The sequence below is a fragment of the Ochotona princeps genome, chromosome 9 (assembly GCF_030435755.1).
Source record: "Ochotona princeps isolate mOchPri1 chromosome 9, mOchPri1.hap1, whole genome shotgun sequence".
Taxonomy (NCBI): Eukaryota; Metazoa; Chordata; class Mammalia; order Lagomorpha; family Ochotonidae; genus Ochotona; species Ochotona princeps.
In genome coordinates, this window is record NC_080840.1 from 7,011,952 (window position 1) to 7,036,371 (window position 24,420).

At 40.8% G+C, this 24,420-nt stretch overlaps 1 protein-coding gene across 5 annotated transcripts in view; it reads left to right on the forward strand.

Moving 5' to 3' along the window:
• TMEM71 (transmembrane protein 71) overlaps window positions 1-24,420 on the forward strand; it is a 192,513-nt gene that overhangs the window by 27,818 nt on the left and 140,275 nt on the right. For 2 of the 5 annotated variants that reach the window (XM_058668469.1, XM_058668470.1), the window contains exons 7-9: window positions 868-943; window positions 6,008-6,069; window positions 12,488-12,652. In XM_058668469.1, the coding sequence (XP_058524452.1) occupies window positions 868-943; window positions 6,008-6,069; window positions 12,488-12,624 (275 nt within the window). In that variant the 3' untranslated portion in view covers window positions 12,625-12,652. Of the gene's footprint in view, window positions 1-867; window positions 944-6,007; window positions 6,070-6,169; window positions 6,231-6,608; window positions 6,664-12,487; window positions 12,653-24,420 lie in introns of those variants that run through there. The other 3 variants (XM_058668471.1, XM_058668472.1, XM_058668473.1) reach the window with 3 other exon arrangements.

Sequence of the window (24,420 nt, forward strand, 5' to 3'; positions counted from 1 at the left end):
ATTGGTTTAGCGCCTGTGTTTATAACTTTCAGAGGGTTTGCAGCCATTTTCCACCATGATTTAATAACACTGAAATATTTGGCTGATCACAAAGGGTTTTGCAAGGACAAATATTCAATGATATGTGTTTTCTTTCGAGGCCTTCAGAGACTTCCACTATGCAAAGTTGCAACTGGCTTTCTGGGCTCCACTTCAGACAAAACATTATGTTCTGTCTAGATGTGATTTTTCATATCTTGGCTCTGGCACCTCATAGCTGTACCTCAAATACTTTCATCCTTTCTCTCAGGTTACTTATTTGCACACTGAAAGTAATGGTACCCACCGCACACAGGATTGCTGCATTGACTCAATGGGCTACTATGTGGAGGCACTGAGAGGCATGCTGCAAATGTTAGGCCTTCTTCTTGCAGCATCATCTCCGTGGTTCCATTGAGTCCATTAGTATCAACTCTACAAAGCCTTTCCACAGCTTTGGATCCAAAGGCAAGGCCCATACTAGTTAAGAAGTGTATGTGGAGTTTTGTAGCTGTAGACAAAACTGATTATTTGCAAAAAGTTTTCAGATGAATAGACCTAGATAACATTAAGCAATTTAATCTTCTTATTTACAACAAATTGCTTGATTTGGTATATATATATATATATATATATATATATATATATATATATATATATATATCTCAAAAGAAAAAACCTAATAATATATACTAATATATTATATATACTAATATATAATATATGCTAACATATATATACTAATATATATATTATTTGGCTCAAGAAGAGTATTAGTATGGCTATACTATTCCATAAGGGTTTGATGAGCAATGATGTCTAACTCATTTATTTTTTTCTTCCCATTAGAATCCAGCTCACTGCGAGTGGTCTCCTTTCAGGCTATCGTGTTTGCTGCATGCTTAATCATTTCTGCCTGTGCAAGGTAACTCAGACTTTATTCCCATGCAATGCTGTTTCCTAGTTAGTGAGGCTGGAATGCATGGATGGGTCCTGGCCTTATCCTACAGAGCATTTTAAGGCACTCTGTGACTTAGACTGGTTCGTTTGTTGGTCTTGGTAAGTGCCCCTCTTTCTTTCACTGCTGTCCTTCCATGGTCTTTCACAAAGCACGCAGAGTCTTGCTCAAAATTGGACTTTACCATATCTTACCCTGTGTTTAAAATGCTGGTGATTTGCATGGCATTGCAGAGTCTAAATGCCCTTCACTGGAGTTCAAAGGCATCTGAGGTCCCCAGGAGAGGACTGGGAATGCCTGCTGAGACTTCACCTTTTCCCTTGTACTTTTGTTTTGTCCCAACATCATAAAATAGGCTGAGGAAGCCATGCAGCCCCCAGAGTACAGGCTGCTCGTGCCTGAGGGCAGGCATGTTTTTGCACTAGCCTTGCCCACATCCTTGCCTTGTCCTTCCTCTGCCTTTCTGGCCCAAGTCTCCAGGACAGTGAAGGAGCCCTTTCTGTGCTGAGCTCACCCCAGGCCTTGGCATTTACTAGTGACTCCTAGAACACATCTCCAGGTAACATTGTAACACATGCCTTTCTTCGTTCTATTTAAATGTCACATCACAGAAGAGCATTCCCCAAAGACCCTGTACAAAGGTTGCTGCTCTTTCTACCCAAACATATCCCCCTTCACTTCCAAGCACTTTTCAGCACCTGACATAGTGAATGCTCTCTTGTTTCCATGTTTAAGATCTATCTTTATTCACAAGAGAATAAGTTACCCGTTGGCATAGACACTGGGTGTGTCCCTCACTGCTCTGCCCTCTGCCAAGGACTCATTGAGATTTGATTGGATGTAGGAGACGAAGGGGAACAGAACTGTGCTGAAATTTTGAGGTCCTTGACCTCTGGTCAGCAAATGCTTCTCGCTCTCAGGTCCCTTGTCTTGAGGGTTGAGCACCTTAGCATTAGTTTGAGGGGCTGCTTTTTAAATCCTCAGCGTTAGCTCCCATCACTGGAGATGCTAATTTAGGGATTTAGATCTGGTGAGAATTCGTATTTTAAAACAAGCGTCCCAGATAATTGGGAGGTTTGAGAAGCATTTTTAGATCACAACAGGACCAAAAGAACAAAAGTATGGGGGGAGAGTCTCATCGCTAAAAATAAATCTGTAGAATCCCACATTGTAAGTCTAAAGTTAGAAGAACATAGTGTGCCCTATCATAATAAACGCTTAGGAAATAGTTCAGTGAGGAAGCAGGATAGCTTCCTGTTTCCCAAACTTGCAGGAACAGGAAACCTTCTTCACAGGGTTATTGGCAGGGTGTTTCCTTCTTCCTAATGTGGTAATCAATGTGAGTACTCCTCTGCTTAGGAGGTGGAACTCGTGTCCAAAGAGCACAATATGGAAACGGAAAGGAAATATAGCTTTACTGAGGCTGAGTTTCCCAGCGTCATCTCATGTGAGCAAGGTTGGCATCAGGGCTGCCTGGCACTGACCACATGCCTGCCATGGGCATAGCAATTTCATCTACTGCTTTCCAAACTGTAGTTTAATCACAAGGAAAACAGCAGAAAAAGGGAGGGGCCAAACACTTTTTTTGTGAGAGCAGTATGCCCCTCCAGATGGTCAAGGCCGTCTATGCAAGAAGAGTCTGATGTATTGTCACTGCCCAGAGGAACCCAAAGGGAAATGATGACCTGGAGGATGGCATCTTGGAGCAGAAAAAATCATTAGAAAAGACAGAAAACCTCAGAAGGCATGCAGAGATGAGATGATAGTGATGCTCCCATGTGGATTCTTTGTTCCAAATGGGAAATTTGTAATGTTAAGATTCTGATAATAGAGAAAGTTGGTGAGTGGCAGAGGGCCCATAAGAACCCTCTGTCAGATTTTGCAATTTCTCCATATATTTAATTATTCTAAATAGAGATTATATAAGCAAGACTAGTTTAAGATGAGCTATTGATATGGGCAAGAACATGGATGCTTCTCACATTTAAGTAGTTGAAACAGGACAGACCAACTTGAATGCTACACACACTCATGTACAAGGGTTATATACATGCATATGTATGCTCATGTGTGGATATGCAAATGTGTACTGAAAGATAACTCAAGAAAATGCAAAAACTAACGAGTTGTTATACATATAAGAATAGTGGCGAATTCGTGGCGCATAGACCATAAGGGAGAACAAAGGAGTATTGGGGATATTCTCTCACTCATTACAGAGGTCTGTCAAAAGCACCCAAGTGTACCCGTTTTATGCTTCGTCGTACACTTATTGCGCACTAAGTTGTAGCCCAGTTTAAACAAAAAGTTTTGTAAATGCATGTGAAAATTCTCTGAAAGAATATACATCAAAAATTAGCAATAGGTACTTCTGGGTGGTAAATTTTTTTGATGATATTTTCCATTCTCTTTTGCATTTATTTATAATCTCTTTTCAATTATTTCTATTTTGGAGATAGAATTGAAAAACACCAATTTTAATGTACCCTAGTACACAAACTCACACTCAAATGGCAAAAATTTAAATATTTGATAATGTGCTTTGTTGTTGCTGTTATTTCTGCCAAGGTTGTTAAGCAGCCCACACGCTCCCTTGCTGGGAGCATGTTCCGACAATTTGGCTGAAAATCCCTAGATATCGCAATTTGGCAGTTTCCATCAAATCCAGATTTTCACATCAACTTTGACTTGGCCATAACATTTCTCAAATTTATCTTGCACATACACTTAGAATATGCTTTGGTTCACATCTGTAAAATGCTGTTCAATGCATTTTTGTAAGACTAGATAATTGTTTTTGAAAGTGTGATTCTTAGTGATATTTACTATGCACACAAATTGATTATCAATATCTAGTTCAGAGGGAGTTTAATATCTGGAAACAGAAACCATGCACCCACTAGCAATTGCTCTCCATTCTCCCTCCTTCGCTTCCTAAAAACCCTGAACTAATTTCTGTGTCAGTGTTTGTCTGTTCTAGAATGTTCCTACAGGCAGAATCACATACAGGTAGTCTTTGACCTCTGATTTTGATCGCTTCACATGATATTTCCAAGTTCATCCATGTTGTGGCATGCACAACTTCATTTCTTTGATTTATTATTGAGCAAAATTCCTTTGTGTTGATTGACCACATTTTGTTGATCCATTCAGCCGATGGGCATTTGGCTTGTTTCCACCTTTGGCTATTGGGAGTAAACGTTGCTATGAACAGCAGTGTACACAGTTTTTGTTTTGCACGTAGTTGCTTGTTTTAATTTCTCTAAGAATGGGATTTCAAAAAAAAAAATCTGAACCATTTTACATTCCCACCAGCAATTTATGAGTATATTCATCTATTTTCTGTTGCCATAACAAAATACTTTATTGAGGAAAGAGAAGTATTTTACCCATGGTTTTGGGGGTTGAGAGCATGGGCAAACAAATGAAAGCTAGTAAAGGTCTTTTTGGTTCCATCCATCATAATGTGATGGATGACATAATGGTGGGAGTGGAGGACAAATCAAACTCAAAGGACAAAACAGGAATCCAATGAACAGAGAGGGACCATTCTTTCTCTTTCTGTAACAACTCTCTCATGAGAACTCACTCCATGAGATCAGAAGTCAATTCCTAGTGACAGTGATGCCCCGATGACTTATTCACCTTTCAGTAGGCCATATCTCTTAATGGTCCATCATACTGGGGAACAAGCCACCAGCACACGAATCCTTTGGAGACAAACCACTCCAAACCATCACATGAAGGATCCAAAGTTTCCTCATTTTTGACAGCTGCTATTGTTGGTCCATCTGACCACAGCCACCAAGCTGGGTATAGAATGGTATCTCATTAGGATTTTCCTTTTTGTTTCCATGATGGCTATTGGTGTTGCCAATCTCATGTACTTATTGGACATATAATGTTTACATTTTGGTTGTTGTGTTGTTTGGTATATGAATTCAGTTTATGATTTGTGAATAGTTTCTCTGGATCATCCAGCTGATTTTCACTCTATTGATCATGTACTTTGGTATCCATTGTCATGAAGATTTCCTTGGTATTTTGTTGCACATGCTTTAAAGTTTAAACATTGAGGTTTTAAATTTCTTCTGAATTAATTTTTGTATATGGTGTAGGATAAGAGCTCAACTTCATTCTTTTACATATGTTTTAGTTAAATTCTGAAATTGTAAAGTATGAGTCTTCCAAATTTTTTCTGTATTTCTAGGATTGTTTTTAGCACTTGTGGGTACATAGACATAGGTTTAGTGGTAGCAAAAAAATAGAAACAACCCAGACATCCATGAATTGTGGCCAGGGTAACTAAATTAATGTTATGTAGTCTGTCTACATAACAGAATGATGTATAGTTGTGAAACACAGTAGAGAAAGGTGTAATGATGAAAAAGTAGTGGGAAATGCAGAGCATGTACACACAAGAATGTAAAACAATAAAGAATTCTAAGCTGTGCATGATTAACAACTATGAGATAGAAACATTGGATATGTGTGGTTTAAAAACATGTGTTAATATGTAGTTTTGTTATACATTATTTTATGCTTCTCCTTTAATGAATTTTGGTAAAGTCCAGTTTACCAAATGTTCAAGGGTCATGTTCATGTGTTTAGTGGCATAGTGACAAACAACATCAAATAGAAATGTCATGCCCTTTCTCACCTAAAGTTTTCTTCTAAAAACTTTGTGGCTTACATTGTGTGTCCATGACCCACTCCAAGCTGGATTTCATGGAAGACGTAATGGATAGGTACAAGCTGATTTGCATGTGAATGTCTAATAGTTCCAATACTATTGTTGAAAAGAATATCCTTTTTCCATCAAACTACTTCTGTACCTATGTTAAAATCAATTTACTGTATCTATGGGAGTTATTTCTGGGCTCTTTCTTCTCCTCTGTTGGTCTGTTTGTCCGTCTTTTGTCAATCCCACACTATCATTATTTGTAGTTTTATAGTGAACCTTGAAATGAGAAGTCTTTGTGTTGGAAAGGCGTAAGTAGTATGCTAATCTATGCAGTCCTGTTGTTTCAGATGCTTCGTGGGAGGGATATTAGCTGGTGTCTTGGCAGGCTCTGTGGTGATCACCCTAACTTGTAAGTAGCTGTTTCCCAAAGTGTTGCTCGGATTTTTCTATTTTATTTGAACCTCAGTCATTCAAAAACTTAAAAATGTGTTTTCTCTTTTTCACTCAAGATGTTATCAAACCATTGCTTCTCAGCCTTGCTGGCAGTTTCAGAGCTGCCACCTGCACTAGGTGAGTGTTGCCTGCGTGATGCATAAAGATGGCAGCCACCTGGGATGTGTGCAGGGCTCTGCTCCGTAACAGAGGGCAGCAGTAGAGTACTTGCAGGACTGTCCTGAACATCTGCCCTGAAGAAAAGTATCTGTTCCCGCTTTCTCCCTCCCAGATTATTATATCCACATAAACAGATTTAATCTTGAAGGCAATAGGATTAAGGAAATGATTAGGAAACTATATTTATTTCAAAGCCTTTAAAAGAAACTGGGCTTTCTATGAAATACCCATATGAAGATACCTTTCTTTTTGAGTTTCCTAAATGGCTGAGAAACTACCCATGAAATGATCTCAGTTACAAACTGGAATTTCTCTTCCCTCTCTTATTCCCTTAAGGAGCCACCATGTGCTGACCGATGTGGCTCAGCATAATTCAAAGAACTACTGAGCTGTAAGTAAGATGCTTCCAGAATTTCAAACAGTCTGCAAACAGAAACAAACATGCTGTCGTGAGCTGGATGGTGCTAATTTCCTGTGGCTGACAGACAGTGTCTATGGCCTGAAGACTGTCGTTCACAGTTCAGATTAATTTGCTCTCAACACTGTGCTTTCCTGTTGATAAAATCTTTGTGTTAATTCTGAAATGAAAAATAGTTTAGTGAAGATTTATTTTGTATGTCACTTCAGGTAACAGTGATTTACCAACACTTTGAAGGATACTTTCCATAAGTTGTAGGCATCCCAGTTTGGGAAGCAGGCACTGGTATAGCAAAATATTTGGGTCTGAAGGCTACCCAAGAAATGCTTATTCTTAACCCTTTTAGAAGTTAATGAGAGAATCAAGATCGCAGAATAGGGTAAGGACACGTTTAAACGGACGGAAAAACATTTAATCAGGATGAAGAAGAGAGGACACGTTCCAGGAAATAGGAGAGGACAGAACAACAGCAGAGGGGTACCTGGAGACTGACAGACACAGGAAAGCAGCGGACACAACGATGTGGTGTTGCAGTGACTGATACACCAGCTGCATTCAGCTAACTGCGATCTGAACTCCACCAGCAGCCAGAACTCCACCAGCAACCAGGTGGGAAGGGACCTTCACTGGGAGTTTGGGAGGTGAACCAAGACAAAGAACCGCCCATCCTGCTGGCCCGTTTGATTTGACCAGGAGAGAGACAGAGCAGCAGATCCCAGATGGACAGTGCAAGAACAGGGTGGATTTCACAGCCCAGTCAGCCCCCTAGAGCCGAATTGGGCACCATTTTGCCTAAGGTGGCAAAGGCAAGGGAAAAAGACTGAGCATACACTGAACTGGGAGTGAACTCATTTCTGACTCAGTGAACTGCAGCAACTGGATATTCTACAAGTTCCACCCAAGACAGGTCTGGGTAGCCTTCAGACCTGACAGACAGCAGATCAACAACTCTGGTAGGCATGTCAGGCACCGTTTTGTACATTGTGGCAAAAGCTTTAGGACTACAGGGGACAACAGTGAACTGCACATGTGCTGAGCTCGCAAGAACTCACTGAGTTCCATGGATTGCACTGGTCCCACAGGAAAATAATACTGACTGTGGCATCATATGGGTCAAAATAGGTCCGTGTGACACCCAGAACTAACAGCCAACAGATTCCTACAAGATCAGCACCACCAACAACCTAGCTATGTAGGACACCTGGTGTCTCCCTAATCCTGGAACCTGCTCCAACCGGAAGTGGGAGAAAGGTTGTACAGACAACAGGGCAGCCTCAGCATGATAGCACAGGAATTGGAGACTGGTAAGCCAGGAGTTGGGGCTACAGAGGTCTTTGTGTAAATCTAACATAAGAACCCAGACCTGGAACTTGCTGGATAGAGTGGCACAAGTGGCTGCAAGCAAAAAGTTGTGTACCAACGGCAATAGTAAAATCAAACTGTAGATCTGTGGGTGACACAGCTTAGAAACCTGCCCCAAGGAGAAGATTCTGATAACTAGAAGCACAATGACCAAGAACAAGAGACAAAAGCACAATGAATATTACTGAAAACTTCCCTGCAAAGGAGCAAAGGCCTTTGCCAACCTCAGATTTGAGGAAGACATCGAGAAAATGGGGGACACAGAATTCAGAAAACGCATTATAAAGCTTCTAATCAACAATGAGAAGCACATACAAGAGTTCAAACAATTTAAGGAATATTTTACACAAGCAATAGCAACAATAAAGCAAATCAAGGCTGATATATCAGAAATTAAGAACACAGTAGAGCAAATTAAAAATACAGTGGAGAGTCACCAACATACAATGAAGCAAGCAGAAGAAAGAATCTCAGAATTAGAAGATCTCCTGTCACCAGGGGGAAGCAAACAAAAAGCTGGAAGCAGAGCTGGGTCAGGCCAAAAAAAAAATTCAAGAATTGAAAGACACTATTAAAAGGCCAAATGTAACAGTTATGGGAGTCCCAGAAGGTGCAGAAAAAGAAGGTGAGTTTGCAAATGTATTTAATAAAATAATAAAGGAAAATTTCCCTCATCTAGAGAAAGAATTGGGAAACAAGATCCAGGAAGGGCACAGAACTCCCAATAGGCCTGATAAAAAACAATCTTCACCAAGACACATGATCATCAAGCTCCCTTCAATTGAACATAAGGAAAAGATCCTTAAATGTGCACGTGAAAAAATCAATTGACATATAAAGGAATGCCAATTAAGCTCACAGGAGATCTCTCACAGGAAACTCTACAGGCCAGAAGAGAATGAAGGGACATATTCCAGATTCTAAAAGAAAAAAAATGTCGGCCCAGGATAATACATCCAGCAAAGCTTTCTTTTATCATTGAAAATGAGATAAAATTGTTCCACAGTAAAGAAAAGTTAAAAGAATTTGCCTCTTCCAAACCTGCCCTACAAATGATACTTCAAGATGGTCTCTTGACAGAGAAGAGGAGTAGCACCAAACAAAACCAAAGGCAAATGGGAAGAACATCCCAGTAAAATGACAACAGAAGACTAAACCAATGAACAACCCATTCCTAAAATGACAGGACCAAAGTATCTCCCATACGTACTAACCCTGATCACAAAATGTCTTGAGCTCAATCAAACGTCATGATTAGTAGACTGGATTAAAACACAAAACCCATATATCTGTTGTCTAGAAGAGACATATTTCACCAACAAAAATCGGCAGAAACTATATTGCATGGGTTTTGATGTTTTCTGTTCGTTTCATCTCTTCAAAACAGTTTCTTCTGATTAAATTCTTCAGTGACTCGTAGATCATACAGTGGCATCATTTTCTTCAAGAAGGTTATTCATTTTCTTTTCTTCAGCTGCATGTTAGTCATTTAGTAGCATGTTATTTAACTTCAAGGTGTTGTTAATTTCTTTTTTCTCCCTGATGTTGATTTTGTTTTGTGGCTTTTCATTTAAAGGGATGTATAGTATCTGTGTAATGGAGACTGTCATATCTAACAACGTGTTATTTAACTTCATGGCATTGTAAATTTCTATTTTTCTTCCTATTGCTGATTTTGTATTATGACTTTTCATTTAAGGGATGTACAGTAGCTGTGAAATGGAGGCTATCATATCTAGATGTGAGGATACAATGCAGTATGCGTTTCTACTTCCAGACAAAGATGGACTTACAATGAAACTGTTTACTATATCTTGACAATAGGATGCTGAACTGTCTGCCATTGTCCATGCTCACAATGATGGACATATGACTGTGTATGAAGAACTATACTTTAGTAATGATATAGGGGAACTAGGTGGTGGTGGTGGGGAATTGGGGCTGGGAAAAGGGACATACCAGGAGCCTATGGAATTGTATCATAAAAAATAAATTAATTAAAAATAATAATAATAATAAAGAAGTTAATGAGTTTGTTTAAAGCTCTTAAGATATCCATTTCCCTGCCCCAGCCCCCGGCTTCTTTTGGCGCTGAGTGGGGCTTAGAGGCATGACGTATATGACATACACTACAGGTTTGCATGGGGGCTCAGCCTTGTATGCTGATGAGACACATCAGTCTCCCTGACAATGTCTTGCCAAAAAAATTTTACCCCAAAAGCCTTTAAGGGCCCAGCACGGTGGCCTAGTGGCTAAAGCCTTCACCTTGAAAGCTCCAACATCCCGTATGGGCACCAGTTCTGATCCCGGCAGCTCCACTCCACATGCAGCTCCCTGCTTGTGGCCTGGGAAGGCAGTCAAGGACAGGCCAAAGCCTTGGGGGCCTGCACCCACGTGGGAGACCTGCAGAAAGTTCCTGGCTCCTGGCTCCTGGCTTTGGATCAGCGCAGCACCAGCCATTGTGGTCACTTGGGGAGTGACTCATCAGACGGAAGATGTTCCTCTCTGTCTCTCCTCCTCTCTGTATATCTGACTTTGCCATAAAAATAAATAAATCTTTTTTTAAAAAAAAAGCTATTTAAAATCTGACTTTTAGAAGTGAAGACATTGCTACTGTTCTTGAGACAGGTGGTATAAATCTCCTCTTTCTTGGTCTTAAGATTAGTATTTGCAATCAATAGAAAAGATAATTAGTCCTTATGAGGAGCAGTTTCTCAAAGTTTGGATGGGAACTAACTGTTCTAGAATCGACTGAGGAGCCTATTTGGAAATGGTGCGTATCTGAGTCCCAATGCTAGCCCGCCAAAGTCAAAGCTTCTGCGCGGCTGCACTGGATATCTTGTCACATTAAGCATGAGAATTTTGGAAATATAATTTCTAAATCTTTACCTTTATTTTCTAAACTGGCATTGCTTAGCCTACTCAAACTTGCAAATGTGTTTGTTCTGCACTATTTAAGATCTCCAGGTCAGTGAACAGACACTGATGGAACCTCTGCCATTAATGAGATGCCATTACCAGGTACCAAGGTCACAATGCCAGGACACATTGTTAGCCTCAAGATCTCAAAGTCTGATGAGAGGAATAGACATGTAAAGGGTGAGGTGAAGCTGGATTTTAATTTGGTAAGGTGGAGAGTTGAGCATCAGTAGGAAGGTTTTCCCCAGACCAGGAGGGGTGGGACTACAGACAGGAAGATCCACCTGTCGCAGCAATATCCTACGTGTTGGGGTTACAGCATCTGTTTCTTTTTCATCCCCTTCCTCTGCTTGGAAACCCTTGCTTGTTCTCTCCTCAAAGTGATTACACCAGGATGTTATTTCTACAGCCTGTTTACGAAATAAAATCTCACCTTGGATCATTCGTGTATCCGCTTGAACTTGTTCTTTTCTTGTTCGCATGCTGCTCAGATTCTTTCTGTTTCCTGCCCAATCGGCCTCATATGCAAACACTCTTCAATTTAAGACTGGTGAGCACAAGGACTATTGAGGTTTTTTTCTGTATCTAATCGAAGACCTTGAAAATAGTATGTACTCCATAAATATTCATGCAAGTGAATGTATTTGCTGCATCATTCCTTGAAGTACTTACTATATAGACCAGGCTCTGTGCCTATAGGTTCAAATTTTTGCAGTACTCTCTTATAGAGCATATCCTCTCTCTTATATAACATATCCAGAAGGTAACAAGCCAAGACATGTTTATTAATATCAAGTGTAGGAATGTATCCGAAATCTTCCATCAGTTGGTGATGAGGATCTGAGGTGGTGGAGGACAAACCCTGAATTTGGTTAAAGAAGCATTACTACTGAAGTCTTCTCTCCCTCCATAATCTTGCACCATGCAGGCACTTCAGAGTTTTTTACACCTCAATGTGATCATTCAGCTGCCTTCCTTGTTAAATTTAAAGCCTGTGAGTATATGGAGTTCCTATTCACCATTTCCCTAAGTGTCCTTTGCAAATAAAGGTCACCACCACAAGCTTCCAGCAGGACAAATAGTGTGTCAGCATTTACAGTGTGCCTTCTGGGCATTTATTCCTCCACTGTAACAAGGTGCTGTCTGCTGTCTCTGCTATCTGAAAGACTGTGTTCACAAACTTGGCGAGTGAGTAAATCTTAGGTAATACAATATGGGGAAGTCTGTGTGTTAACCACATATAGTGCAAGCCACAAGAGACATACATAGAGTGGAAGTTTTAACTACATACCAACCTGGGTTTGGGGACTGAAGCCTATTTGGCCTTGCACAGCCAAATGAGAGCACTCGGAACTACTGAGGCAAAATCCAAGAACTGTTCTAAGTTGAGTTTCCTATTTCTAGTTGTGATGACTTAAGCTAGCTGTGTGGGTGTGAGTGCACACCGTGATTACACACTGCATTTCCTGTGTGTGCGGATGGATTATGCATTTCTGTTCTCCTTTCTCTGATCTAGGTTTCCCAAAAATTGACAACTTACTTCGGAATGCCTCTGATGACTGTCTCCAAGCTGAGTATCTGGAAATCGTCCGGCTTGCAATCTATTTGGAACCAAAGATTGTATTGGAAGGGAAGGAGCAACTGGATAATTGAGAAGAAACATTTTAATTTGGCTGTGTGATTTTAAAAAAAATTCTCAGTTTTCCCTTGTAATTACAGTATGTTCATGAAAATTATATTAATTTGCCTTTCCTTTGCAAACATTGGCAGTTGAAAGAGAAAGGAATGGGAAATTTGATGGAGAACAGACTCACTGGAGGAAAAGTTACCCCTTTCACGCTTTATAAACAGTGGCTTGCAAACATTTGTCTTCACTAGAGAATTCTGTGAGGAGCTCGTATCAATGATTGCACCTACCCCTTGCAGATCTGCTTTTATTAAATAATAATGCATGTATATGGTCAAAGCAATTTGAAACAAATACATTCACTCTCAGCATTCAACATAATGTTGCAACCATTCATCATTTGCCCCACAGTCACAGTTCAACAGTTTGCTGGTAACTACAGGTATCATGGCCTAGATGTGCTGGGTCCCCTAAGTGTCCCTGTGTTGGAAGCTTGGTCCAGAAACAGTGGACTCTATTAGAAGCGGGATCCATGGGAGGTGTTTCTGGGTCTTAGGGACCCTGGACTCAGAAAGAATTCATGAAGTTATCAAGAATCCCGTGCTGCTCTGCTGTCTCACCGTGTGGTGTCTGCTTCTTGCATGCTCTCTTGCCAATGTAATTCCATCCACCAGGAGATTCCTCTCAGAGCTGAGCAGTCACTGGTGCCCTGTCCCACACTTTCATAAGTATGAACTGAATAAGCCTGTTTTCTTATTAAGTACTCATTCTTAGTTATTTCATCTTGGTGATGGAAAAAGAACTAATACAGAGTAGGCAATCATTGATAGAATAAATAAAGTTCATCAACTTATTTTATGTACATATATATGCTATTTTAGATACCATTTCCTATATATTTTTAGTAATTTAAAATGTATCTTTGGAAAAATTTCTCTCTTCCAGAAACTAACCAAGCCCGACCCTGCTTAGCTTCCGAGATCAGACGAGGTCAGGCGCATTCAGGGTGGTATGGCTGTAGACTGGAAAAATTTCTATTCAAATTTCTTGCCCATTTTTGAAAAAGAAATTAGGTCTTTATGGCTTTTCTATAGAGTCACGTGGATAACTTACATGTTTTGGATATGTAAGGAATACATATCAGATACATGTTTTAGAAACATTGTCTCCAAATCTGTAGGTTGCCTTTTCATCCGGTTGGTTGTTGGTTGGTTGTTTCTTTTGTTATGCAAAAATGTCTCAGTTTAGTGTACTCCCACGTGTTTCTGAAACTTCGTGGTTTCATGTAGTCCCACTTGCTTATTTTTGTTCTGTTGTCTGAGATTCTTGGTGTGATGATGAAAAATAAAATTATTGCCAAGGCTAATATCCGTTTTCTTCTTGGAATTTTATGGTTTCAGGTCTCATACTTAGGTCTTCATTACATTTTAAGTGGATAATTGTGTGTGGTGTGAGATATGGGTCCGAATGTATTCTTTCATGTGGGGACATCCAGTTTTTCCAGTAATGTTTACTCAAGAGACCATCTTTTCCCCAAAAGTCTTCAAAAAGTAGTTGCTGATTGAGTTTTACGGTAATGACTCTTTCAGATCTCTGCGGCTTTTCCACTCTGGCTGAGGTCCAGAATTTCTGACCCAGTATTTTGTAGAGGGTCTAATGTGATAATGGCAGAGATGGTGTTGCATTAGAGAGTAAACGCTAGAGGAAATGTACTAGGCAAGAGGTGGTTGGTTTGTGTGCCTGAGGTTGATTTTTAAAACTGTTTTTATCTCTATAGTTCTACTTACTTCTTCAAGTGACTTAAATAATAAGAGGCTGTGTTTCTTTATAAAGAACACAGCAAATTCTCAATGTTGTGTAGTCCACTCCTTGGTCATTTGTAACTGCTGAAGTTGATCATAGTAGTCAGCCTATGAATCCATGAGTGTACTTACGGATGTATCACTGTGTCCTGTCTATCTGTTTATTCAGTCATTATGTATTCCGTCTAGCCCCTGGAGAAATGAAGACAGCTGAGATTTCTGTGCTTTGTGGATTCCTGCCACTCTAAAATAGGCAAAACAGCCACTGAAAAACGCAAAATCTTATTGTTAAAATATCACAAATACAGAAAATAAAATAAAAATGTAGAGTTTAATAAATAATCACAGTGGAGGCTGACATGTTAAGATGTGGAGACAAAGTGCAGTATGTCTCTATGAATCCAGACCAAAAAGGGATTCCCAGTGAAACAGTTGACAATATCCTGTAGGATGCTGGGCTCTCTGACATTGTCCATGCCCACAATGTCTGGAAACACTGCAGTGTCAGCATGATTGACTTATGATTATTCATGAAGGAACACTCATTGTAATACTAGAGGGGAAATATAAGGGGGGAGGATACGAGCTTGGGGAGGGGAACAGAAATCGCAGAACTTATGAACTGTAGGGGAAATCCTTGGGGAAATCCCAGAACCTATGTACTGTATCATAAAACAATAATAAAAAATAATTTTAAAATGATTATAAAGAGAATGTCCTTTTAAGAACAAAATATAAAAAAGGACAGTGTCTTTCTCGCTTCACCAGGAACCCTTCAAGTGTTCTGGTTCAAGCTCTGAACCTAACCCTCATCCCACTCTGAATAAACAAGGTTCTGATCTTTCTGCTCATCGTTTGTGTTCTTCTTTGGTACATTCCTAATTCTCTGCCTTGCTTTGTTGGTTTCTTCAGAATATTCCTTAGAGGTCTCATTGTAAGCATGAATTCTCCCTCCAACTTCCATCCCTATCCAACCTTTGTGTGTATCTTGTAGGCATTGAGGCATTTGTCTTTTCAATTGAAATTTTGCTGTCTACAATTCTGTGTTAAAGTTTAGTGTTTCCCTTAGTCTTCTTAACTTCCTACTACAGCAAACTACTTAGTATAGAGACTTACTCATTCTTGGTGTTGACTTTTTGCTGGACAGTTACTTTAAGGCCAGTGTCACATTGTTCATCACCAGGGACTTTGCGTATTTTGTGCTGTCAACAGCCATTTTGGTTTAATATGTGGATCTTTGGTTCGTTAGAATTGAAATCCATGGTATTCCAGTTTTACCATGTCTCCTTCATTTATTTGTTGGGATGTTTCTGTACAGGAAAACATGCAGCATTTGATTACTCAGGCATTCATATTTATTTATTTATTCCATGTTACAGTTTCCGTTCCTCCCTCCCCAAACCTCCACGCCTCCACTAATTCCCCCATGTAATAACAATAGCATAATCCTTCACAATCAGTCATAAGTCCATCATTCTGCTATCTAAGTGTATCCTGACATTGTAGTCATGGAAAATGGCAGAGAATCCAGAATCTTATTGTCAAGAAATATTCAACAGCTTCATTGGGAGTCCATCTGTGATTTGCAGTGTATTTTCACATCTGTATGTGATAGATGCTACTACACAGTTACAATGCATTCTCGTAAGTGCAAAGCCATAGAACAAAATCGACAACAGAGAGAAAAACAGAAAAATTTTACAACAACATGAAGCTAAATAGCATGCTATTAAATGACCAATGTGTCGCAGAAGAAATGAAAAAGAAAATCAGACCTTCCTGATGCAATCTATGCTAATGTGTGACCTATGAGTCATGGGGGAAACTAATATGAAAACAACAAAACCTTTTTTTGAATGAATGAAAATAAAAACAAAAATATCAAACCCCCTGTGATGTAGTAAAAATAGTATCGAAAGGGCATTCATCTTTTAAAGTGAATGCTAACGTGATATTATTACCAAGAGAAGAAATTCCATGTACTTTATAGTTACAATTTTAAGAATATAATGATATTTCCCTTCATTCCATCTTCCTCCCTTCTTTTCTTTCTCCCAACCTTCCTTTTTTTAAGTGAAAGGAACATGATAATGTTCTCATGGAGCCAGTGTCACAACAGAGAGAACCAGCAGATCAAGTGATTACAGGTGTCAAAGACACTCCAGAATCCCTCCCTCCTCCTATTGCATTGATTTAAAAACATTTACAGAGTCAAATTTTTCATGAATTCTGATGACTTCCTCTTCTGAGTTCTGACTAAAAATTGTAGTCCTCTGTTCTCTTCTCAAGAGAAGACATCTTATTGTCTTCTCTAAGACATAAAAAAAGACATGCTAAGAAGCAACAATAGGAAGAGAGGGAAAAAAAATAGAGCAAAGCAAACTGTTATCAGAAATGGAATCGTTGAAGAACCTGTCCTGTGCTTGATTCTGGTAATTTCACACCATATGTTCTATTACATCCTTCAAGAACACCTGCAGGCAGATGGATTGCTTGATTTTCTGTGTCAACTAGTCCAGGCTATGGCACCCAGTTATTTGATCAAACAGTAGTCTGGATGTTGCCATGAAGATCTTTTGTAGATATGATTAGCATTTGCAACTGGATGGTTTTCAATAGAGTTTCCATGGAATGAATGGGTCTCATCCAGTAAGTTGGATGCCCTAAGAACAGAGACTGCCAACACTGGAGGTGTGTGTATGTACGTGTGAGCAGCAGAAAGGGAGCATCTGGCCTCTCTTCTCATGGCTAGAGACCACTGTCAGGAAGGGCATAAGTGAGCGAGGTGTGCTGCCTTGAAGATCAAACACTGACTCACTCTTGCCCCAAACACTAACCCAGGGGAGTTTTACATGATCCAAATGATTAAATGAGAACAACCATCTTTGATGGACAGCCATGACCTTTATTTTTTGATCTACAGTTCCTCAAATATGGTTCCTCAGTGAGTTGGGATGAATGAGACGCAACAGAATAAAGATATTGACTGCCCTGCGAGGGTCACCTAGAGATCTCCGTGGAGGTTTATGTCAGCACTGCTCCTCAAAGAGCTTTCCTTTTTAATGTAACATCACCTATGCCCCAGGAGCTGTATCTACCTCACCTGTAACCCTCACTGTTGTCCTAGCCAGGGTTATTCTTTGTCAGCTGTCCCAACAGGCAATCCGTGTATGATCTGAAGGATCCAGCCAACTCTTCTTGACCTTGAAACCCTACTTTCAATCATCGGTGGCTTAGTAACATATCCAGTGTGCTCTCTCTTAATTACCAGAGGCTTGGGTGTGACATGTTCCTCCCCTTCTAGGATGAGTTCCATCATCGAAAGGGAAAGTTGGGGAGCGCACAAATATGATGAGCTCTGTCACACCCATGCCCGCTTTAAGGATGAGACAGATCTCAGAGAGGAAGCAAGCCTTGCCCTGACTCTGAATGTATAAAAGATGCAGATGGGCTTTGTCTAGCCTAGATTCCTGAGCAATCTACCCCAATCTGCTCAGCCCTACACTCAGACAACAATGCTCCAAGCACAGGCCTCTTCTAGCTACTCCAAGACACTGCAGTTCAAAACCATCTCTCTGTGCCACAGGGGCTGCCAATCACCACTTCTAAAAGGAATCCCACTATTGCTCACATGACACAGCAGACACCTGCCAATTTGGCACACTTCGCCTCAATGCAGGCCTTGATGAGGTTTGATGGTGTATTTTTTTTGTAAAAAAAGAAAAAAATAGAGCCCACTGTGCTGGCTGCATTGCCTCCATCTGTGCCATGCTGGGTGAAGTCTGCTACAGCTGCAAGCTACACCTGCTAGGGAGCTAGTTGGGGGGCCTAAGGGGTAGGAGCAACTTAGTAATTATTTGTATAATTTTCTTTCCATTTTTTTAGCCTTAAAGGGAATTAAAAACAAAGAAAATAACATGAATGGAGAAATACAGGCTGGTGTATTAAGACTCACATTTTCGACCCAAATGACATGTTGCATTTGCGTTGTGGAGAGAAAGGACTCTCCTCCTCCAGCTCAAGCTGGATTGAAACCTCCTACCTTTGTGTGGATGTAGCTCAAGTTCAGACTGAGAGTGATCTGCTATAGGGAAGAGAAAAGAAACAGCGTCAGCACTTCCGTTTTCTTCTGTTGTCTTTAGTTTTTTTTTTTTCTTTTCACAGTGAAAGGAAAAAAAATCAAAGACCATTTTATAATCTTGCACCTTCCCCAATGCCCTGTTTCTTCTGCTCAGTCACACACACACACACACACACACACACACACACACACTTTTTTTTTTTAGTTTATTTGATTGGGAGAGAGGGAGGAAGAGAGAGAGAGAGAGAGAGAGAGAGAGAGAGAGAGAGAGAGAGAGAGAGAATTCCCCATGTGTTGGTTCATTCCTCAAATGCTTGTAACAACAGCAGCTGTGGCACTCCAAAGCTGGGTGCCAGGGACCCAGCAAACAGCAGCTGTGGCACTCCAAAGCTGGGTGCCAGGGACCCAGCAAACAGCAGCTGTGGCACTCCAAAGCTGAGTGCCAGGGACCCAGCCACTGGGGCCATGGTTTCCTGCCTCCCAGAGCAAGCCTTAGCAGGAGGCGGGGAATTTGGCAGGAAGCTAAGATCAAATGCAAGCATTCCAATGTGGCATGCAGGCATCCCAAACTGTGTCCCAAGCTAAGCCAGATGCTTGACTCTCAGTCAACAATCCTGAAACCAGCCTGAGACACTCTTCCTGTGGAATCCCACCAGTGCTCAGCTGGGCTGTGACCTACATCAGTGCTGCATCACTTGGATAAGACAGCTAAACTTTCGAAGCTTTAATTTTCTAGCCTTTAAAATGGGATGACAATATTACCTGATGCACAGCATTTTATGAGAATTAAAATAATCCACTCAAGAATAAGTGCTTAACATGGACCACAATACAGATGCACAATGACTTCTTTCAATGCGGGAGCTTCCATCATGTCAGCATCACTGTTGTTATTATCACTGTACTACTTAGTACTAGTGGTATATTAGTACTCGTAGTATTTCTGACTTAGTACTAGTGGTGTATTAGTACTCGTAGTATTTCTGACTTTCGGGGTCATGGAAAACTTTTGGTTAGTAGTGAGATGACAGATGACAGAATGGAGAGACAGTAATTGACTGAGTTTTGGCCAGGGCTGTGTTAATCTAACTGGAAAAATGTTTCCTCCAGTATTTAACATAAGGCAGAGATGAAGAAAGCCAGTGATTTTGAAGGCAGATGGATGCAGACTCAGACAGAATTGCGGACAAAGACATAGATTTCTGGCTGCCCTGCATTTGTAGCTTTGTGCTATTGTAGTTTTTTTTTTGTTTTTGTTTTTGTTTTTGTTTTTGTTTGCCATTTGCAGTTTTGTGTTATTGGATTTAACAGCTTTTTTGAACCCCTTTCTTCATCTCCAAATGTGATGTCATCCCTTGCAGCCCTCTCTGAAGTGCTGGGGGTAGTGCAGACGGATGGTAGCACTTTATTAGCACAGAGAAGATCAAGAGAAAACCAGCCTACATAATGGCATCAAAAAGGAGAGCCTTTAAAAATAACTTCTTTAACTTGTTTCTTTTTATTTCGAAAGTGACTCACCATCATTTTATTTAAATAAAAAAGAGAAACTTCAAATAAGTGAAGGAGGCGAAATTATCCATCATCCTATAGTTAAGAAGAGCCACTGCCAGCAAGTTGCTGGTTTTCCAAGGACACGGACACGATGGGGAGGTTGACAAGATAGGGAAAACAGGCTACCAGGAGAGAAAAGTTTCGGACGTTGAGCCAGTCGCCATCTGGGGTCAGTCATGTGGCCACTGCCCTGCTGGAGCTGGAAAACTCCTCCAGATGACAGGGCCAGCTCCCTGCTATGACCAACTGTAAGTGCAATGCTATCAGCTGTCACATTGGTCCAATGTCATGGCACTCCTCACCCAAGATAGAAACCATAAAGATTAGCATGAAGGGAACTTCATCAAAGGGAACCTGGACATAATTTTAACCTCAGTTCACACAGTGTATCAGGGAGTCCTCTCTCTCTCACTTCTTTCCTTTTTTTCTTTTTAAAGATTTATTTATTTTTACTGGAAAGGCAGATAAACAAAGAGCAGAGGCAGAGAAAAAAATCTTTTGTCCACTGATTCACTCCCCAAGTGGCTGTAACGGCTGGATCTGAACCCAAGAGTCAAGAGCCTCCTCTGGGTCTCTTGTGGCTTTCCCAGGCGACAAGCCGGGAACTGGATGAGAAGTAGAACAGCCAGGACTTGAACCGAGGTTCATATGGAATCCTGGCAGATGCAAGGCAAGAATTTAGCCACTAGGCTCATGCTGGGCCCCACTCTTTCCTTTCCACTGTCAGCCCCTACATGCTTCTGAGGCCATGCAACTCAGAGGGTCATAGTCACATGAGTGAGGCAAGGAGACAGTGAGATCGGAATAATGGGCTCTAAAGTGGAGGGGCCTATCAGTAGCTGTTTCCACCTCTATCAGGGTATCATAGAGACTTACTAAAATCGAAGTGGCCTTTGGTCTCTACTTCCCTACACAGCTTTCAGCCCATAGCCCAAGTCTTTCTTCCGACTGCCAGCTGCTGAACAGTGACCATTTCCATCAAGAGCATCTTCATGTCCTTGATACGTAGCTAGTGCCAGCTGGGGAGGTGAGCACTAGGATTTGCGAGCCCTTGAGGGCACTGGTGGCAAAGCTGTGCTTTGGCTGTGTGGTGACTGGGGTGTGTTGATATCTGGCATCAGAACTATTGCTTGGTTGAGTTGTATCTGTCTTAATGCCACTCTGCTTCCTTCTGGATATAAATCTGTCATCAGTACCAATTGCTGATGACCGGACAGAGTGCATTCAGTCCTGCAGATGAATTTCCAAAGAAAGGTAGACCAAACTGTATCATTCTCCCACTTCACCCAAAATTGGCCTTGCCTTGCTATGGACTATCGGGTGCTGCATCTCCCACATGGTCCCGCTCTGCCATCTTGTCCAGAGCAACTCACTCTTTAACACTGTTCCCCAATCACAGGGACCTCCCTCAAACACATCTGGGTGTCTGGTGTCATCCTGCAATAAAGAAAGCAGGGTTTCATGGAGAGTGACTAGTTCTAGAACTGGCAGTGCAAGCACATGGGGTGATGCCAAGGCATCTTGCAATGTCACTGGTTAAGAAAATGCTGAAGGGGAAATAAGACATGATCATGGAAGCACATCACCATGACAAAGGAACGAACTGAAAGTAACGAAATGAAATAACACTGGAGTTTAACTCCATAAATATTCATGAATTCTTAGTAGTGGAATTAATTAGTTGACTGCGTAAGTTAACAGAGAGGACTAGACTCCTGCACAGAAAACCAAGTGATCTATGTAAACACTCCTCAGTCTCACGGGTGGAACATAGCTCACCATCCTTAAGGGGTGTGCTCTGTGGATTCTTCTATTCCAAAGACTGCAGGTTGGCAAGGGGGCCGGGAGGGAGGAGTGAAGCAATCAACAAATGCATCTCTAGCAGGTGATCAAGGTTAGCACTAACATACATGTGTGGACAATACATACTTTGATGGATTGAAAATGATGTATTTCTCCACGGTCTTCCTCTGAAGACCTTAACACAACCCTAGTTGAAGCATGAGAAGGTTTGGTGAGTGAGGTCTTTCTCTGCTTTTGGGACAAATGGTGCCCAACAGAGCTGTATGCCAAGGAAGGTGACATCATATTCTATGGCCGCCAGCAGACTTGATTGATATGACAAAGTCATTTCACAAAGAACAGATATCAAATAACATGACTGACAGGGAAGTAAACATTTTAGGATTAGAGTAATTCAGAATATATTAGCAATTAAAATAAACTTATTATCATTAGTGAAATTAGCAGTTTCTTGCAATTTACCCAGGAGTCTCATTTCAAGCCGCCTTAAAGATTATATTTGGAAGAATTAATGTTCTCAGAGACATTTTTAAATTTTGTTGATTTCTTTTACTCCTATTCTTACCTGCAATTAGTTGTACCCAGTAGTTTTCAAGTAATCGTCTTGGGAACACCAGGTTTCCTATGAGTTAGTCCCATGTGTTGATATGCTAACACTGAATAGTATTGTTTACTCTTTCTCAAAGAAAATTAAATTAGTGAAAATATTTTTTAGATTTGTTTTTTATAATTTTTTTAGACCTTCAGCACTTGTTATGCTTGTCTTCTAGAAAGTTCTAGAAAGTTTAGAAAAAAATAAACCTTCTAAACTTGAAGCAAATATACTAACCATGGAAAAATCTTAACCATCTTCATCATCTTTCTCAAATCAATAGTGCCTTTATTTTGTGCATGCAGGTGTTTGTGGTACAATTTTACACAATGACAGAATTGGTCCTGCTCCTCCCCTCTCCTCCCCTCTCCTCCCCTCTCCTCCCCTCTCCTCCCCTCTCCTCCCCTCTCCTCCCCTCTCCTCCCCTCTCCTCCAATAGGTAGGATGTCTCTTAGAACCAGAAGGTCCCAAAATGTTAGTTGAAATGAAAATGAGCCTGCAAAGAGAACCAAAAGGACTGAAACTACTTGATTATTCCGTTTGGTCTTGGCTATAGAGAAGTACTGGCATTGTCTGCAGATTCTAGGAGATAATTCCTGGAGTGCTCACTTCTCTGGGAGACCTTGGGGCTCAGTGCTTGGTCTAACATGTGATTCGAGGCAGGTGTCAACCATTCTCAGGTAGTCTTGGGGTGGACTCTTTCCAGGCCAGAAAGGCTAATAATGTTATGAGGGAAGGTGTTCTGGATCACAAGGTGTCAGTTGACCTAGAGAGTGAAATTAACTACATTGGCAATCAAACAATCATTTATTCCTACAGGATGAAGTACTAAAGATAAACCTGAACACTAAAGCTCAGGTGAGGTTTGCTGGATGGCAGTACCTCACATGTTTGATCAAGCAATATCATTCCAAGAGTATTGTGTCGGGTTCATGAGGAGAAAAACACCAAAGATTCTGGTCTCTATCCTGCATATGTCCTCCTCTGGGTGATTTTAATCTGTATCTTTTCCTGTAATACCCTTTTTTGGTGAGAATAACAGCTTTTACACTCCACATATCATTGTAGTGAATTGTTGAGACATCTCTGAAATTGCAGATGGTGTCAGTAATGAAGGAAATTCTAGATGGAGAAAATGTTCTCTAAGACTTCACAGTTGCTCTTCACAGTTTCAAGTGGGAATATGAAGATTTGCAATGGGTTGGATCTCTGGAGAGCCATAAAGCTGGAAACCCAGCCAGCAACCTCCAGATAGAATGGTGCAGTCAGGACACAACAGGGGTGCCCTACCCCAAGCCCATTGTGTGTAGTTTCATCAAGAGAGGGCCCACATAATGGACTTAGGTCATGTGTCCCATAGTGTGTTGTTTCAGGACTGAGGGCAAAAGCTGAAAACTGATACCTGGATTTGCTCCCCCATAAGACTTGGGAGATCATTGCTGGGCAACAAAGCAGTCATCCACTCCCAAAGTCACACAATTTTAGATGATCAATCTGAGCAACATTCTTTTCTCTGTTAGGACCTTCTACACAGAAACATGCAAGACGTATTCTCCCATTGGGGTTGGAAGGGGTGCATGCAATGGATGCATGAGCATGGAGACAGTGAAGAAGGCCAGGACAATGTTCCATGAGAGGAATGGATCAGAAGGCCAGAAGGCTAGAGAGAATGCCAGGCACCCATTCAAAACTGGCTGGCCTCATGGAACATGAGGTTTTATCTATTTTCTGGACTCTTAGTGCATTTGAGAGTTGCCACTAGTGAGATTGTGTACTGACTGCAATGATTAATTGGACATTAATCCAATTTCCCTGAGGTACTATGGGGAGGTGATGGGAGGGTTAAAATAGATGAGTAATGATGGGCTTTGATAGCATTGGGTTTAATTTCAGTTAATGGGATTTAATACATACTCTAATATTTTATGATAACTTTTTAAGCAGGAAGAGAATCCAGAGTTATGGAATTCCGGACTGAGAGGGAGCCCTGGAG